This window comes from Saccopteryx leptura, chromosome 1, assembly GCF_036850995.1.
Source record: "Saccopteryx leptura isolate mSacLep1 chromosome 1, mSacLep1_pri_phased_curated, whole genome shotgun sequence".
Lineage (NCBI taxonomy): Eukaryota > Metazoa > Chordata > Mammalia > Chiroptera > Emballonuridae > Saccopteryx > Saccopteryx leptura.
The window spans coordinates 193,083,872-193,100,890 of NC_089503.1; the positions used below are offsets into that span (position 1 = coordinate 193,083,872).

General features: G+C 47.7%; 1 protein-coding gene across 1 annotated transcript; it reads left to right on the forward strand.

The window, feature by feature from the left end:
* Nucleotides 1-2,635: 2,635 nt before the first annotated feature.
* LOC136404266 (uncharacterized) lies at nucleotides 2,636-6,094 on the forward strand. Its single transcript, XM_066383640.1, is given in 4 exon segments — nucleotides 2,636-4,074; nucleotides 4,077-4,508; nucleotides 4,511-4,605; nucleotides 4,607-6,094. Coding segments are annotated over 4 exon segments (2,808 nt in total). The 5' UTR covers nucleotides 2,636-2,861; the 3' UTR covers nucleotides 5,675-6,094.
* The last annotated feature ends 10,925 nt before the right edge of the window (nucleotides 6,095-17,019 follow it).

Genomic DNA, 17,019 nt, shown 5'->3' on the forward strand with positions numbered 1-17,019 from the left:
AGTTTGGGGCACTGGTGGGCCACCAAAGTGAAGTAGTACAGTTGGTAGTTGGTTACATGGTGGGGAGAGGCGTGAACACGGGCTGGATGCTGGGACCAAGGGCATCAGAGACATCACTACAGGGGCTGGTAGCACAAAAGAGTAAGGTTAACCAAACCCCGAAGAACACTGATGGGAAAGAGTCACAGACATGTGCTAAGCATAACAATGTCTAAGCAGATTATTGCTCCCTGAGGCCAGAAGCCAGGTCTTGAACTTCATTCATTCTCAGCCTCTGGTATAGTGCTGGCCATGCAAAAGTTAATTCTAAAATTCACTCTGACTTGATTTCTCTGCACTTTCATTTACTAGAATCCTATCGCAGGTTATTATACTGCTCACAAAAATTAGGGAATCAGGGAACGTGCAGATACTCCAGTACTTTCAGCCTTTTGTAAAGTGCATTTCCACCAATGAAATAAAAGTTGGTTTTGCATCTCATCTGCATAATCAAACAACTTTTTTTGACTTGTTGTTTGCTTTTCTATAGTTCTTGTTTAATAAAAAAATTAAATGCTCCTTTTTTATTGCTTCATATTCATTTTGAAATATCCCCTAATTTTGCCTGACCTGTGGTGGCGCAGTGGATAAAGAGTCAACCTGGAAATGCTGAGGTTGCCAGTTCAAAACCCTGGGCTTGCCTGGTCAAGGCACATATGGAGTTGATGTTTCCTGCTCCTCCCCCCTTCTCTCTCTCTCTCTCTCCTCTCTCTATATAAATAAAATCTTTAAAAAAAAAAGAAATATCTCCTAATTTTTGTGAGCAGTATATTTAAAATGATGCTGGGATAATTTCTTTTTAAATGCAAACTCATGACTTTATACAGATATTAAAAAATTATTTAATTCATCAGTTACAAGGGAACCAGGAAAGGAGAATCCAAATAGCTGACTTAGTATGATCAGTGATGCTCAAATAAATTTGCTTTTATAGATATAAACAGGTATGCAAATAGAATGCAAATAATGCAAATCTACTCCTTCCAAGGGAAAGAGAAGCTCAATTGTTCTTACAGTGGACAGAATTCATTTGCATGTCTATAGAGAAGAATCATTTGCATTGATATTATTTACTATTCACAGAATTGTAAAATAGCTCAAAGACAAGAAAGGCACAGAATAACCCATAGAATTAGCACAGGAAGGTGCACTTTCATCTTTTAGGTTCATTTCAAAGTATTTCATAATTTTCCTTATAATACTGACAAAATAAGTAACCCCTACCATCTCTATTAGTTGAGTTAGAAAATACACATAGTATATATATTCCTGTACTACCATATTCAAGAACTAATTGATTAAGGAAATGAGGCAGAAACTTGGGATCCCTGAGGTTTAACATGTGTTCTCACTGGAAGGGGAAAATATTTAAGAACCAAACCAAACCACCTCAAATCCACTCTGGACTGAAGCACACGGCTGTGGGTAAAATGCAGAAGATGTTGAAATGGCCCTGTTGGCTCCTCATGAATTGGAATGGAAGCCTTGACCGTGATGCTTGTCCTCTCTGCCCCTTCCCAACACCCATGTCTGCCTTCCCATCAGAAAGAAGGACGGTCAGACCACGTACACAACCTTCAGTTTAAGTGTATGATGGGAGTAACTTTGGAAACCCCCCTCTCCTGCTGCAGTGACAAGGATCATTCTGGTTACTGTTGGAAGATCTGGCAGCTTTAGTACAATAGTTCAGGATGGGATCATATAATTTCCTGAGCACGATATTTCTCTTTGCAAGTTTCAGTGTTCTGTTGGAAACCTGCCCCAAACAGAAAAACTATAAATAGGGAAGAGTGAGAAGAAAAAACAGGGACCTGTCACAATGCCACTGAACAAAGGGGACAGAATTTTCCAGAGATTCAAAATTAAAGGGGGACTAATATTTACTTAAAATGAAGTAGCAAGCACGTGCTTTGTAACAAAATGCAGCACCGAGTAACATCAGAGATTATAAGACATACTTGAAAGTAGAAAAATGTTTCAACTTAGTCTCCTTCTAAAAAAACGTACAGATCAGAGAACAGGAGAGAAAATTAAGATACAGTGACCACTTATTGTAACCGTGAGTGGAAAAATTCTGCTTGACCTTTTGACTAAAATTAAAGAAAGCAGGAATTGACCGCTCCCTACCATAAACCACTTAGAAATTTGCTTAGAGCTAGTTCACAGGAGGCAGCTGGACCCCAACCTGCTTACCCGAATAGGTATGTGTTCCTGATAAAGATAGAGATAGGATAAGGGTTAACGACTAACTGCCAACTCAGCTTCTGTAAACGGTTGCTTGCTTGCCTACCAAAGTATAAAAGCCCTTGCAAAAAGACTGAGAGTGCTCTTGGCCACCTCCTTGCCTTGAGCCTGCTCGCGAGTGTAATAAACTTTTTCTTCTGTTTTACTCACACACTTGGGTCTAGAGTCTTCGTGGTACACCCTCGGTCAACATTTGGAGGTTCCACCGAGATCCCGCTTCCTCGCAGACCACCAGACGCACGCCTGACGCTTGGTGAGTGAAACTGGCGGTGGCTGTCAGGCAGGGACGTGAGTCCTTCCTGGCTGTGACCGACAGACGTGTCAGGGGGTCGCAGGCCATGACTCAGGGGGACGCCCTGGAGTGTGAGGACAACCAAGGACGCTTGGAAGTCCATCTGCTGTCTCAGACAGAATCTGTAGATTTGTTGCCAGTTTCCAACTGAGCTTGTTGGTCCGGACCGCTAGGTTTATTTTTAGTTTCATTTTGCCGTTCACGGCGCAGCCGGCTTAGTCTATTCGTCTTTGTGATTGTCCTGGTTATTGTCTTATTTGTGTGTTATTGTCTTTTTGGGTTTGAAATGGGACAGAAAACTTCCACCCCACTGTCCCTGACTTTGTCTCATTGGTCTGAGGTTGATGCCTGAGCCCATAATCTGTCTCTTCTTGTTGAGAAGCGCAAGTGGCAGACTTTCTGTGCCTCCGAGTGGCCCACCTTCGGAGTAGGTTGGCCGACCACTGGAACCTTTCACAAGGACACCATAAAGGCGGTTAAAGCAGTTGTCTTCAATCCAGGACCTCATGGCCATCCGGATCAACAGCCTTATATTTGTGTTTGGGAGGACCTGGCCGACGACCCTCCTCCTTGGGTCCGACCTTTCCTTCCTCCCCCTACACCCTCCCCTCCAATAACCCTCTCCACCACTCCGGGCCCTCCCAGACCTGCTCTAACTCATCCAGACCTCTGCTCTATGCTTCCACTCAAACTTCCGGAGCCAACGGTGCCTGCTTCATCCCTGTATCCTCCCCTTCCCTCCTCTGTTCTCCCTGAATCTCAAACTGACCTTATTCTTTTTGATTCGGGATTCCCGCCTCCCTATCCCAGGGATGTCCCTGCCAGCGCTGCAGGTCCCCAGCTTGGGGCCCCACATCAGGACGAGCGGGGACCATCAGTGGAGGGTCCAGCCCAAGGTACCCAGAGCTGGAGAGCACAAACCCCAGATGACGTGGCCGTCACCCTGCCCCTTCGACCTTTCGGACCCCCTGTCCCTGACGGCCAAAGGGGGAACATGCCGGCGCTTCAGTATTGGCCCTTCTCCTCCTCAGATCTATACAACTGGAAAAACAATAATCTGCCTTTTTCAGAGGACCCTGTCAAACTTACTGACCTTCTCGAGTCTCTTATGTTTTCCCATCAGCCCACTTGGGATGACTGCCAGCAGCTTTTAGGTATCCTCTTCACCTCCGAAGAAAGAGACCGAATTCTCCTCGAGGCCAGGAAATTGGTTCCTGGACCTGATGGTCGTCCTACTCAACTCCCCAACCTTATAGATGAGGCTTTTCCCCTGAGGCGGCCTAACTGGGACCCTAATATGCCTCAAGGTAGGCAGCGACTCTTACTCTATCGCCAGACTCTGATGATGGGTCTCCGAGCAGCGGCGAGACGCCCCACTAATTTGGCTAAGGTAAGAGAAGTAATTCAAGGGCCAGAGGAATCCCCATCCAGATTCCCAGAAAGACTAATAGAAGCCTATAGGAGGTACACCCCTTTCGACCCTGAGTCTGAAGAACAGAGAGGGCACTGGCTATGGCTTTTATAGGACAGTCAGCTACTAATATTCGGAGGAAACTCCAGAGGATGGATGGGTTACAGGACATGGCTCTGAGAGATTTAGTCAAGGAAGCTGATAAGGTATACTATAAAAGAGAGACAGCAGAGGAAAAGGAGCAAAGATTAGAAAAAGAACGTGAGGAGCAGGAAAGTAAGCGAGATAAACGGAAAAATAAAGAGTTAACGAAGATTTTGGCTACCGTAGTAGGGAAACAAGATAGAAGAAGAAAGCATAGTACCTTGGGCCAAAACCAAAAACCAAAATTAGGACCTAACCAGTGTGCCTACTGTAAAGAAGAAGGACACTGGGTCAGGGATTGCCCTAAGAAGAAAAAGAAGACTGAGGAAATCCTTGCCCTAGGAGATTAGGGGCGTCAGGGTTCGGACCCCCTCCCGAACTCAGGGTAACATTCAATGTAGAGGGGACACCAATCGACTTTGAGGTGGATACAGGAGCAGTTTACTCCACCTTGCAGAGCCCACTGGGTCTCCTCTCAAACAAAAAAATCCTTGGTCCAGGGGGCAAATGGATGCCAGCATAGGTCATGGACAACTAAAAGGACAATGGACCTGGGGAGGGGAAAAGTACAGCACTCCTTTCTGGTCATACCAGAATGCCCTGCCCCACTGCTGGGGAGGGATTTGCTTACCAAGTTGGGGGCAAGTATTGATTTCAAACCTCAGGGACCAGAAGTAAGATTCAGTAACCCTCTTGTCAGTCAGCCTGTTGTGACCATGCTGACCTTGTCTGCTGAAGATGAGTATAAACTGTATGAGACCCCTGCCCCCGGACCCCATTCAACAGAAGACAGGTGGCTTCAGAGCTTCCCAGAGGCCTGGGCAGAAACGGCAGGGCCAGGATTGGCAGTACAAAGGCCTCTGGTGGTAGTATACTTAAAACCCTCCGCCACCCCCATAAGGGTCAAACAATACTACATGAGTAAAGAGGCCCGGGAAGGCATTAGACCTCACATCCAGAGGCTGCTAGGACAAGGGATCCTGAGGCCTTGTCAATCAGGGTGGAACACCCCTCTGCTACCAGTGAAGAAACCAGGGACAGGGGACTATAGACCAGTCCAGGATTTGAGAGAGGTTAACAGTCGGGTAATGGACATACATCCAACGGTTCCGAACCCTTACAACCTCCTCAGTACCCTCAGTCCTGACAGGAAGTGGTATACAGTACTGGACCTGAAAGATGCCTTCTTCTGCTTGCGCCTGCATGAGGACAGCCAACCCCTGTTTGCTTTTGAATGGACTGACCCTGAGAACGGACTCAGCAGACAGCTCACCTGGACGCGGCTACCCCAGGGCTTCAAGAACTCTCCCACCATCTTTGACGAAGTGCTGCACCAGGACTTGAGTGCCTACCGAGCCTCCACCCCTGAGGTAACTCTGTTGCAGTATGTTGATGATCTGTTACTTGCAGCCGCCACCATAGAGCAGTGCGAACAGGGAACTGAGAAACTGCTTGTCGAACTGGCCAAACTGGGATACCGGGCATCCGCCAAAAAGGCCCAGATCTGCCAACCCAAAGTCACCTTCCTGGGCTACTCTCTCTGAGACGATGGCCCACCGTCTCACCCACCTTGGGACTGACAAACTGGTACAACTGCTTCAGGATGATAAAACATTGACCACCCCCGAGAAGAGGCAAATGGCAAAGGAAGTAGTCAAAGCTTGTAAGGCCTGCCAGATGGTAAATGCCTACCCAGCCAAAGGAACCAGAGGAACCCGTCTCCGAGGCCCCAGACCAGGCCAATATTGGGAAGTAGACTTCACTGAGGTAAAACCTGCCGAGTATGGACTAAGGTATCTCTTAGTTTTTGTAGACACTTTTTCAGGATGGGTAGAAGCCTTCCCTACCAAACATGAGACGGCGGCGGTGGTAATTAAGAAGATTATGGAAGAAATCTTTCCTAGATTTGGCCTTCCAAAGGTAATAGGGTCTGATAACGGACCGGCATTTGTGGCCCAGGTAAGCCAGGGGGTAGCCAAAATATTGGGAATTAATTGGAAACTACATTGTGCTTATAGACCCCCAAAGTTCAGGACAGGTAGAGAGAATGAATAGAACAATTAAAGAGACCTTAACTAAATTAGTCATAGAGACTGGCCATAGAGATTGGGTAATGCTCCTACCATACGCTCTTTTCTGGGCTCGGAATACCCCTTCCGCTAAAACTAACCTAACTCCCTTTGAAATACTTTTTGGAACCCCTCTGCCTATTCGGGATTTATCCCCCTCTGACATAAATATCCCGAATACCCCCTTGTCTGTTAGGTTACAGGCCCTGGTCAGAGTGCAACATTGCCTATGGAAGCAGTCTGACCTTTACCAGCCGGCAGGAGACGGGACCCCGCATCGCTACCAGGTTGGGGACTTTGTCTACGTCCGGAGACACCAACACCGGACACTCGAACCCTGCTGGAAGGGACCCTACCAGGTCCTCCTCATCACACCCACTGCTGTAAAGGTCGATGGCATCGCCGCTTGGATCCATACTTCACACCTCAAGCCTGCTCCTGCTCCTGATGACCAGTGGACAGTGGAGAAAACAGATAATCCCCTCAAGCTGTGTGTCCGCCACCGCAACAAATCCCCACCAACCGACCTAGCAGACATGGCAGGTGATATCGGGGACCAGTGACATAGTATGGGAAGTGACTTCCAATGACCATCCCCCCTGGACTTGGTGGCCGTCCCTGTATCCAGACCTCTGTCAGCTTGCGGCAGGGCTGGAGACTTGGGACATCCCGACCACGGACCCTGCTAAACCCCTTCCTTGTAATATGTCTAGGAACCCCGTCTGCCTCAGACAAGGCCCGATGCCTGCAGACTATTTCAATTTCCCCTAACAGTTCCTATTTAATCCCTGAAAAAGGAACTCAATGGGCATGCAGAACAGGTCTAACTCCCTGTGTGTCCACTCAGGCATTTAACAACTCTCAAGATTTTTGTGTAATGGTTAGGGTTTTCCCCCGCCTTATATATCATGGGGATGAGGACTTTGAAGAGACGGTTGAGGGGCGGACCAGACATAAAAGAGAGCCTGTCACACTCACCCTAGCAGTACTGCTGGGAGCCGGGGTATTGGCAGGAGTAGGAACAGGAACCGCTGCCCTAGTTGAAGGACCCAGACAAATGGCCTTGCTAGAGTCTGCTATTAACCAGGATTTAAAAGCCATAGAGCAGTCGATAGAAGCCTTAGAAAAGTCACTAACCTCCCTCTCCGAGGTCGTGTTGCAAAATAGACGAGGCTTAGACTTGTTATTTCTGAAAGAGGATGGTTGGTGTGCTGCCTTGAAAGAAGAATGCTGTTTCTATGCCGACCACACTGGAGTAGTAAGAGACTCCATGAGCAAATTAAAAAAAGGCTGAAGGCTAGAGAAAAGAGACTACAGGACCAGCAGGGATGGTTTGAAGGGTGGTATACCAAATCACCCTGGTTGACTACCCTCATCTCCACCTTGGCAGGACCCCTTATAGTACTACTGCTAGTTGTCACTATTGGACCGTGTGTCTTAAATAGACTAACCACCTTCCTGCAGGGGCAAATAGGGACCGTAAAACTCATGATTGTAAGACAGCATTATGAAAGATTAAACCAGGACTCAGATCTCTAGGATTAGAGATATGCAAGAGAAAGAGGAGGAAATGTAACCGTGAGTGGAAAAATTCTGCTTGACCTTTTGACTAAAATTAAAGAAAGCAGGAATTGACCGCTCCCTACCATAAACCACTTAGAAATTTGCTTAGAGCTAGTTCACAGGAGGCAGCTGGACCCAACCTGCTTACCCGAATAGGTATGTGTTCCTGATAAAGATAGAGATAGGATAAGGGTTAACGACTAACTGCCAACTCAGCTTCTGTAAACGGTTGCTTGCTTGCCTACCAAAGTATAAAAGCCCTTGCAAAAAGACTGAGAGTGCTCTTGGCCACCTCCTTGCCTTGAGCCCGCTCGCGAGTGTAATAAACTTTTTCTTCTGTTTTACCCACACACTTGGGTCTAGAGTCTTCGTGGTGCACCCTCGGTCAACATTATTATGTCTTGCACTGATTAAGAATTTTATATTTACTTTTTTATTTAATCTTCCAGCTCGTATTTCCTACATTCCAGCTCCTATTTCCTTTGAAGTAGCATTATTATCAATGAGGATATTCAAATTATTTACCAGTAGACAAGAATGTAACAGCATAACTAACGACTAGCAAGCCAGAGGACCCCTGCTCAGCCAGGCTCTGGATCCTGAGACAACGGCAAGGGTCCTAGGAAGGGGTCAGGCAGTAGGATGACACACAGCAGGCTCTGCGCAGAGGCTGCTCACCAACCTTCCCATGGCTGAAATGGTTAACAACTGAATAGTAACTGAGTGTCCGCTGGGCGGGCTCAGGTTTTCTGTCCCTCTTGCTTTTCTCCTCCCCAGGGTGCTCCGTGAGCACCTGGGGTCTTTCCTCCTGCTCGTGGTTTGGTGGGCTTCCCACGCCAACCTACCGCTCCCCGTGGCAGCTAGCTCTATGGGGTCTTGGCCACCCCCACTGGTGCATGGGTGGAGAGCAGGCAGCAGAAACCCGCCTCTTTGCCTCCTGATCACTTCAGCGTCCTCAAGGTTAGCACACCAGGATGTACAAATTCATGTTTGACTTCACTAAAGGCCTGGGACGATTTTGAAAGGGAATTATAATGAAGGGGAAAAGAAGGTTCAAGTTCAAATTCATCAACTTCTACAAAAAGAAGAGTTTCCCACACATCTTTGCTTGGCCTGCCCAGCATTCTCACCCGCTTTCCTGGTGCCTTGGTTAAGAGCACCACCCTGGCATGTTTCCCCTGCATACCTACTCCCCTCCCCTGTGGCACTCACCACCTTGTTCTCTGTATCTATGGGTCTGTTCTGTTTAGCCTTTTTTATTCATTTGTTTTGTTTTTATATCCCACATATAAGTGAAATCATAAGGTATTTGTTTTTTAGCTTAACTAATATCTTCTAAGTTCATCCATGTTGTTGTAAATAACAAAATTATATTTTTTATTGCTGAATAATATTCCATCGCATATATAACTTTTATATACCACTTTCCTTTATCCAATTGTCTATTAATGAATACCTAGTTTACTTCCATATCTTGGCTATTATAAATATTGCTGCATTGAACAGGGGAGTACACATATATCTTTTTGAGTTCACGTTTTGTTTTCTTTGGATAAATACCCAGAAGTGGAATTGCTGGATCACACGGTAGTTCTAATTTTAATTTTTTAAAGGAAATTCCATACTGTTTTTACCAACAGTGCACAAGGGTATCATTTTTTTTTTTTTTTACACATCCTAGCTAACACTTATTATTTCTTGTTTTTTGATGTTTGGGTATTTTTTTGGGGGGGTTGTTATTTTTAAATGAGACGATGAGAGAGTCAGACTCCCACATGCCCCCTGTCTGGGGCTGATGCTTGAATCAACTGAGCTATTCTCAGAACCCAGGGCCAATGCTCAAACCAATTGAGCCACTGGCTGCAAGAGGGGAAGTGGGAGAGAAGGGGGAGAGAGAGGGGAAGAGAAGCAGATGGTCACTTCTCATGTGTGCCCTGACCAGGGATCAAACCCAGTACATCACATGCTGGGCCAACACTCTATCCACTGAGCCAACCTGCCAGGTCCAGGTTTTTTTGTTTTTGTTTTCTATTTTTTTGATAATAGGTATGAGGTGATATCTAGTATTGTAAAAGGTGAGGTGATATCTCATTGTGGTTTTCACTTTGCAGCATTCATTGAGTTGAGAAAAATCTCACACCAAACTACCACCGCAAGGGCAAAGGCTATTTCAATTTATGTTTTAGGTTGTAAACATTTAAATATTATTTCCTGCCCTCAAATATCCTTTAATTCCCCCACTTGAATGGGAAGGGGATGTGTCAGCAGTAGAGAGAAATTTCCCTCACAATTACCATTCATGGAGCTTGTGCAATCTTGGTAAAATCAGTCTGGGAAGTTCTGGCAAAAGAAGACTGACAAGGAAGTATTCTTGGTGTGCTTTTCCAATATCCACCTTTCCCCCATCTCTTTGTGAGGGCGGAAGAAGAGAGAGGAGCACAGAGTCTCACCAAACTGGCAGAATAAACACAGAGCATCCTCTCTCCACCTCCTGGGTTCCAGCATTCTGTGAGCTTTGTCTGAAGTAACGAATAGTTGAGAGTCAAACACAATACTGCACAGAGCAACTTCAAAGTACTGCACACTGAAAAGGGTCAGGTTGTAGAGAACAGCAATGGGCCAGGGGCAACCTTTGCAGTGAAGTGCTCTTTTTGTTATGAAGAAACTGAGGCTCAGAGGGATAGAAGAATGCACTCAGAATCACATAGGGTGTAGGTCCAAATCTGGTCTGTCTGTCCGCAGGGTTGTGTTCTTCACCACCACAGTAACTTTTGTCAAACATGATTCATGCCTGACCTGTGGTGGCGCAGTGGCTAAGCATTGACCTGGAATGCTGAGGTTGCCGGTTCAACACCCCGAGCTTGCCCTGTCGAGGCACATACAAGAAGCAACGGGTTGAGGCTTCCTGTTCCTCCCCCCATCTCTCTCTCTCTCTCTCTCTTCTTTAAAGTCAACAAATAAAAATTTAAGGCATAAAAGGTGATTCATGCATAGAATAAGTGTATACTGCTGTTTTCCTTGAATATTCTTTATTCACATCTATGCCTGGCAAAATTTTTAACACTGCTCACTTTGACTCTCAACAGCCACCCAGTTTAAACACTAAAGTTATCACTGTCCACGGACCACTAGTGTTGTCAGAACTACCCAGGAAGCTTGTTAAAAGTGCAGATGCCTGAGCCCTGGCCGGTTGGCTCAGTGGTAAAGCGTCGGCCTGGCGTGCAGGAGTCCCAGGTTCGATTCCCGGCCAGGGCACACAGAAGCGCCCATCTGCTTCTCCACCCCTCCCCCTCTCCTTCCTCTCTGTCTCTCTCTTCCCCTCCCGCAGCCAAGGCTCCATTGGAGCAAAAGATGGCCTGGGAGCTGGGGATGGCTCCTTGGCCTCTGCCCCAGGCGCTAGAGTGGCTCTGGTCGTGACAGAGCGACGCCCCGGATGGGCAGAGCATCACCCCCTGGTGGGCATGCCGGGTGGATCCCGGTTGGGCGCATGCGGGAGTCTGTCTGACTGCCTCCCCGTTTCCAGCTTCAGAAAAATACAACAAAAAAAGTGCAGATGCCTGAGCCCCACACCAGATCTGGAGGTTTTCTGAGCATTGGCCCAAGAATTTACTTCTAGGTTTCTTAAAATTGTTCTTGGAATCCCCAGGTGAGTCTCAAGTCCTCCTTAGTAAATTGTGTGTGCTGTTCTGCCGTCCCCAGAGGCCCAACCAGGTCCTGAGAAGATACTGATTTCCCCATCAGGACAGAGGGATGCTACCAGACAACTAATCTAACAGCTTGGGAAATATGAGTGGTCTCGTGCTGGCCCACCTGCCAGGACAAACCTCCTCCAGAGCCCTCCCCTTCACATTTACCTCCTACCAGTTCCCAACAGTACTCATCTCTAATGAGTCCTGACTTGGTCCTACCTGCCATGCAACTTCTAGCAATTGAGGAGTGAGCAAAAGTGCTGTGGTTCTCAACCAGGATATGCAGTTTCTCAATGGTAGCTGCCCTAGGTGAGCTACCTCCTGGGCACATCCCCTCTGCAAGAGCCTCAGCAAACAAATGTCCCGTTTTTGCCTATTATAGGCTAGCAACTGGGATTCTCCTCTTAAAGAAGGTTATCTCTCATTGTAGGAAGTTCTAGGCCACACTGGATCAAGGGTGCCTGAAATATGGTTTCTTCCTATGGGCTTAATCATGCCAGCAACAGAGTTTTCTGTTTCCTCTTCTGAGTGCATCATATTGTGGTTTAATAACACTTCTCACAGTGTTGGCCATGTTTTTCACTTGGGCTGCTGCTGTGCTCAGATTTTATACTTTCATGGTGGCAGCATTATCATTGTTTTCCATTTAGACAGGAGATGTCTTTGATTGGGTTGCCATTGTCTATTATATCATTCTGTCATAAAATTGTTTTTAATTTTGTATGTGAATAGGCCCATCATTCCCACTCCGTGAAGCCATTCAGGACCCTCACTTTGCCTTGGGGTACCTTTAATATCTCTCCCAGAGTCACTCTGAAATGTGATGAGCTTGTCCTTACATTCATCGCAGCTATAAGTCCAGAGCCCAACATGAAGCCCTACAGTGGAACAAAACCCATGTCCACTACCTGTGGGACCTTGGGGAGGCCCCTGAACCTCTTGGTCTCTTGAGTCCTCAGTTCTAAAAGCCTGAGTTATGAATTGGCATTTGAAGCAGAACAAGGTCAAGAAGAGCTTGCTTTTGCTTTTTTTTTTTTTTTTTCTTTGTATTTTTTCTGAAGTTGGAAACGGGGAGGCAGTCAGACAGACTTCCACATGCACCTGACCGGGATCCACCCGGCATGCCCACCAGGGAGCAATGCTTTGCCCATCTGGACCGTTGCTCTGTTGCAACCAGAGCCATTCCAGCACCTGAGGCAGAGGCCACAGAGCCATCTTCAGCATCCGGGCCAACTTTGCTCCAATAGAGCCTCGGCTGCGGGAGGGTAAGAGAGAGACAGAGAGGAAGGAGAGGGGGAGGGGTGGAGAAGCAGATGGGTGCATCTCCTGTGTGCCCTGGCTGGGAATCGAACCCGGGACTCCTGCACGCCAGGCCAACGCTCTACCACTGAGCCAACCGGCCAGGGCCTGCCTTTGCTTTTATTCTTCTCAAATAGAATGCCTTCCCTCTCCTTTCCACGGGTCCAAATCTCCCTTGTCCTTCAGGCCACCACCATGGAGCCTTCCTTGATTCCCCAGTTCACACAAATCTCTGCCTCTCCAACTATTAGGTTCTTAGGGTCAGTGCCATAAACTTAGCTGTTTTAAGCTAATCTTACTTCTCATGCTCATCTCAGAATGGAATTCTCTTGCCTTCCCTAGGGCTATGCCAGTCCACACTCTAGGGAGTGGCTACTGGATTAGGGCGTGGGTGCCGAGGGCCAGGTGTGAGGACACAAGCAGGGTGCCTCTCTGCCTCCAGCCTGCTATCCACAAAACCTTGAGGATCTCAAGTCCCAGATTCCATGAGTGACCTCACTGGGTAGTGATGATGCCATGGTTTCCATGGCAGGGTAACTACCAAGGGGATCTTTCCTCCCACTTCTCTAACAGATGCTAATCTTTTTGGTTGCAAGACACAGACAGACAGAAATGAAGAGAGAGAGGGTCAATGGAATCATATATATTCAGTGTGACCTGTCATCTGTCCCCTGGGAGTGCAGCACAGCAAGTAGTCCTAGCTTGGGCATCTGCACAGGGAGCACTGGTACACACGCAACCTCACCTGCCTGCCACATAATCTTTTCATTCTTGTCCATCACCCCTGAGAATGACTCTAGCTACACATATCCCAGCACCCTGGGCCCTCAGGGACCCACAGTGGTCCTGCTAGCTGCTGAGGGCTGTGCTGTGCCATGTCATTCCTGGGCAAGTGTTCAGAAAGTCTCATCCTTATCAACGTAGCCTTCCCCTTTGAGTTACAAGATAGTTCCATTTAGACCCTTTACTGGGTGGTCTCTTTGCAATATCAAGTGCCTTTTGGATGACAAATGATAAATGGAGAAGTTTGAGGAAGACTTGTAGAGTGCTGCTCATGACCCTCTCTCTCAGACCTCATCACGGTCACTGTGCTGTCACACAGACATCCACATGGGTGTCCTCAGACACTTCCAGACTGAGCTGCTGAGTGCGAGGGAAAGGCTGGGCTCAACCCACGGGAGGAACAAGGGCCAAGGGGAGTGATGGAGTGACCCTGGGACCAGAGGGCTGAGGAATCGGTATCCCAGAAGGTTGGGTTGGTGTAAGCCTGTACTTGGGATCCAGAATCTGGCTCTGAACCTCCTGGTCTCTCTGCCTCAGTGTGAATCAGTATGAATCAGGCCTGAGATAAGTTGCCAAGGTGGGAGGGGTTCTGAAACCAATTTATACTAAATTGTTGTTTTCTAAAACTTGGAAGGCATTTCCGTAAAGCCTCGGAAGTGACAGGATGTGAGAAATCTTTTCTCTGATGGGGAGAGAAGGAGGGGACCTGACTGCAATTATTTTCAGGTTCTTTCTCTGGGAAGGGGAAGATTTTCTAGTCTCCTGCTGCTGCCCTGGGTCCCACAGAATCGCTTCTGCAGCTCACACCCCTTCTCTGCAGACTCAGAGAAGTGATGGCTAAGGCTGTGTCTTAGATGCCAAGCAGATTAGAAGGCTTCAGCAAGGACCTGGGAGACACATGAGAGAGGGGATGTCCTGCCAGGACAGTGACAGCTCAAGGGACTGATCAGTTCTGATTTTCATTCTAACAGCTGGGGCTCCCACATTTCTGTCTACACCTGGTCACTACTGCATTGCCTATCAAAGGTGTGGGAAAACCCAGGTGGGTTGGCACAGGGAGACATACTGCCTGGTCGGTGGGCACCTGTGCTGTGGGGACCCTCCTTTGGCCACTGCACCGGAGGAAAAAAGAAACAAGCACAATAGAGACATCAGCCTGTGGTGAAACTGGACAAAGACCTCGGCTCCCTCAGCCCCAGAGTCCCATGATTATAGCAGGGGAGTAAGAGGCTGACCCCACAGTAGTTTGCTGGCCGAGCCCTCTGCAGAGAGGACAAACAGCCTAGGACAGGTCATGCCTCTTCCTTCAGGGACCTCCACTGCCCACCTTAGAGATTAGAACTCCAGTGTCCGTCTCTGATCCTTGCTGAGACCGAGGCTGACTTGTGGTTACGCAGAGTCAGATGGCTTGGCATTTCCCAAACACGAGGCAAACAGGCTCAGACTCACTAGAAATCTAAGGATAGTTAGAGACTCCCAGCTCCCGGTTCTACTGAGTGCATTTTCAGGGTCGGGTCTGGACACAGGCACTTTCAAAAGCTTCCCAGAGCTACCAGCGTACAGGAAATACAAGGGACAGAGGGACATGTGAAGTGACAATATGAAAGGCAGTCAGCATATTGTTTCAAAACACAACTAAAGGACAAAGGAGGTGATTGTTTGCACAGTTAATGTGCAGGGAAGAACTTCTCAGGATGGCAGAGCCTACACACTGTGCTCCCCACCCCCTTCCCCGCCAGCACCACATCAGAGTTACAGCTGACACAGAGCAAGCCCCCAGGACAGCCTGACAGCTAGCTAACACCAGTCCCACAGAAGTAAGGGTTTCAGGAGCCGCAGTGATACTGGTGTGCAGGTTGGACATTCGGAAGGGGCAGGTCTTACAGTGTAAGAACTGGTGGTGGTTGGGGGGCTACCCAGGCAGCAGAGGTCCCCTCCCCTGGATCATGGGGTCCCAGCTCAACTCGACACATTTCTGCCCAGGGTCCCAGTAGGAAGGGAAATCCCGATAACCTCTCTCTGTGATGAGCAAGTGGCAGGAAAGGTGGCTGAGTTAAAGGGAGGGCTGCTTGCTGGAGCCCCAGGTTCTCCTTAAGGGGCCGGTGCACAGATTTACCCACTGACAGACTGCCCTGCTCTGAGCTCCTGCGCTGGGGCAGGAGATTGCATAGCACCTGGGACAGAGGAATAACTGCACTGTCTGCCCTCAGGGCGAGGGCTGGAGGGGCAGCTTCTCCCCGACAGAAGGGCAGGTGAAGCCATTACACTTTCCATGACACCCCCAGCTAGAAATCTATCAATAATACCTTTCAATGTAAATGGTTTAAATGCTCCAATCAAAAGACTAGTTTCCATTGATACACAAATGGATAAAAAAAAGATGGTACATGTCTGCATGGAATATCACTCAGCCATAAAAAAAAAAATCTTGTTATTTAAAACCACTTGGATGGATAGGTCTAGAGCAGGGATAGTCAACCTTTTTATATCTACCGCCCACTTTTGTATCACTGTTAGTAGTAAAATTTTCTAACCACCCACTGGTTCCTCAGTAATGATGATTTATAAAGTAGGGAAGTTCAGTCTGTTAGGAGCTGTCACAGGGAGCAGTAGTCCAGGAAAAGTCCACATCCAGGAAAAGTCTGCATGGCACTGGAATTGTTGTCACCATTCTATACTTTGCAGCTCATGTCCAAGTCCCAATGACCACTGCTTCTAGCTGGTAATGATTCAGGTCGACTGGAAAAGCCATTTGCAGCATGCGTGGATATGGAGTTTCTGTTCTCCTCTGCCTGGAGAGATGAGACCAGGGTGCTTTTCCCTGGAGCTCTGCGACTGTGGCATGATAAAGAGAACCTTGGGATACCCTAAGCTGGATGGCAAAGGTAGATTCATAATAGAAGTTGGCAAAAGGGGGAAAGAGAGCTCTAAATTAGGAGTAGGTCCCAGCCTGAAATATGAGTGGGGCATTGAGGTAGGGGGGATAAAGGAAACACTATATATTAAGCAAAGCCGCAGAAAATAGGACTATCAACACCCACAACAGAGATCTTTGAGGGAAGAATAAAAAACCTGAATATTCAGGCAAAACATAGTTAAGTGGCCCTTGTGCAAATGAGATCAGTTTACCTGCTTCTTGGAAGAAATACCCTAGGCTCATCCACAGTGTCATAGATGGGGCCGATGGCCCTGGGCACCTTCAGCCTTCAGTGGCAAACCCCAGCTTTCTGGGCAAGGTTAGGTCATAGGTGGCTGGAGCAGGGCTGGAAGAGACTGAACCCTCCCTTAGAGGAGCGAGGGGGAAGCCTACCTTCAAGTGTCCCTGTTTGCTCACAGCAGAGGCATGTAAACCTGGCAGGCTTTAGCTCAATGACCTTCCTTTCCACTATTGAAGCAGGACCCAGATGGCATCCTATGAGACCCCTTTGGGGTGTTGGAGCCTTTAAGGGTGTATCCTAAAAGCTGGTAGTTCCCCTGATCTCTATT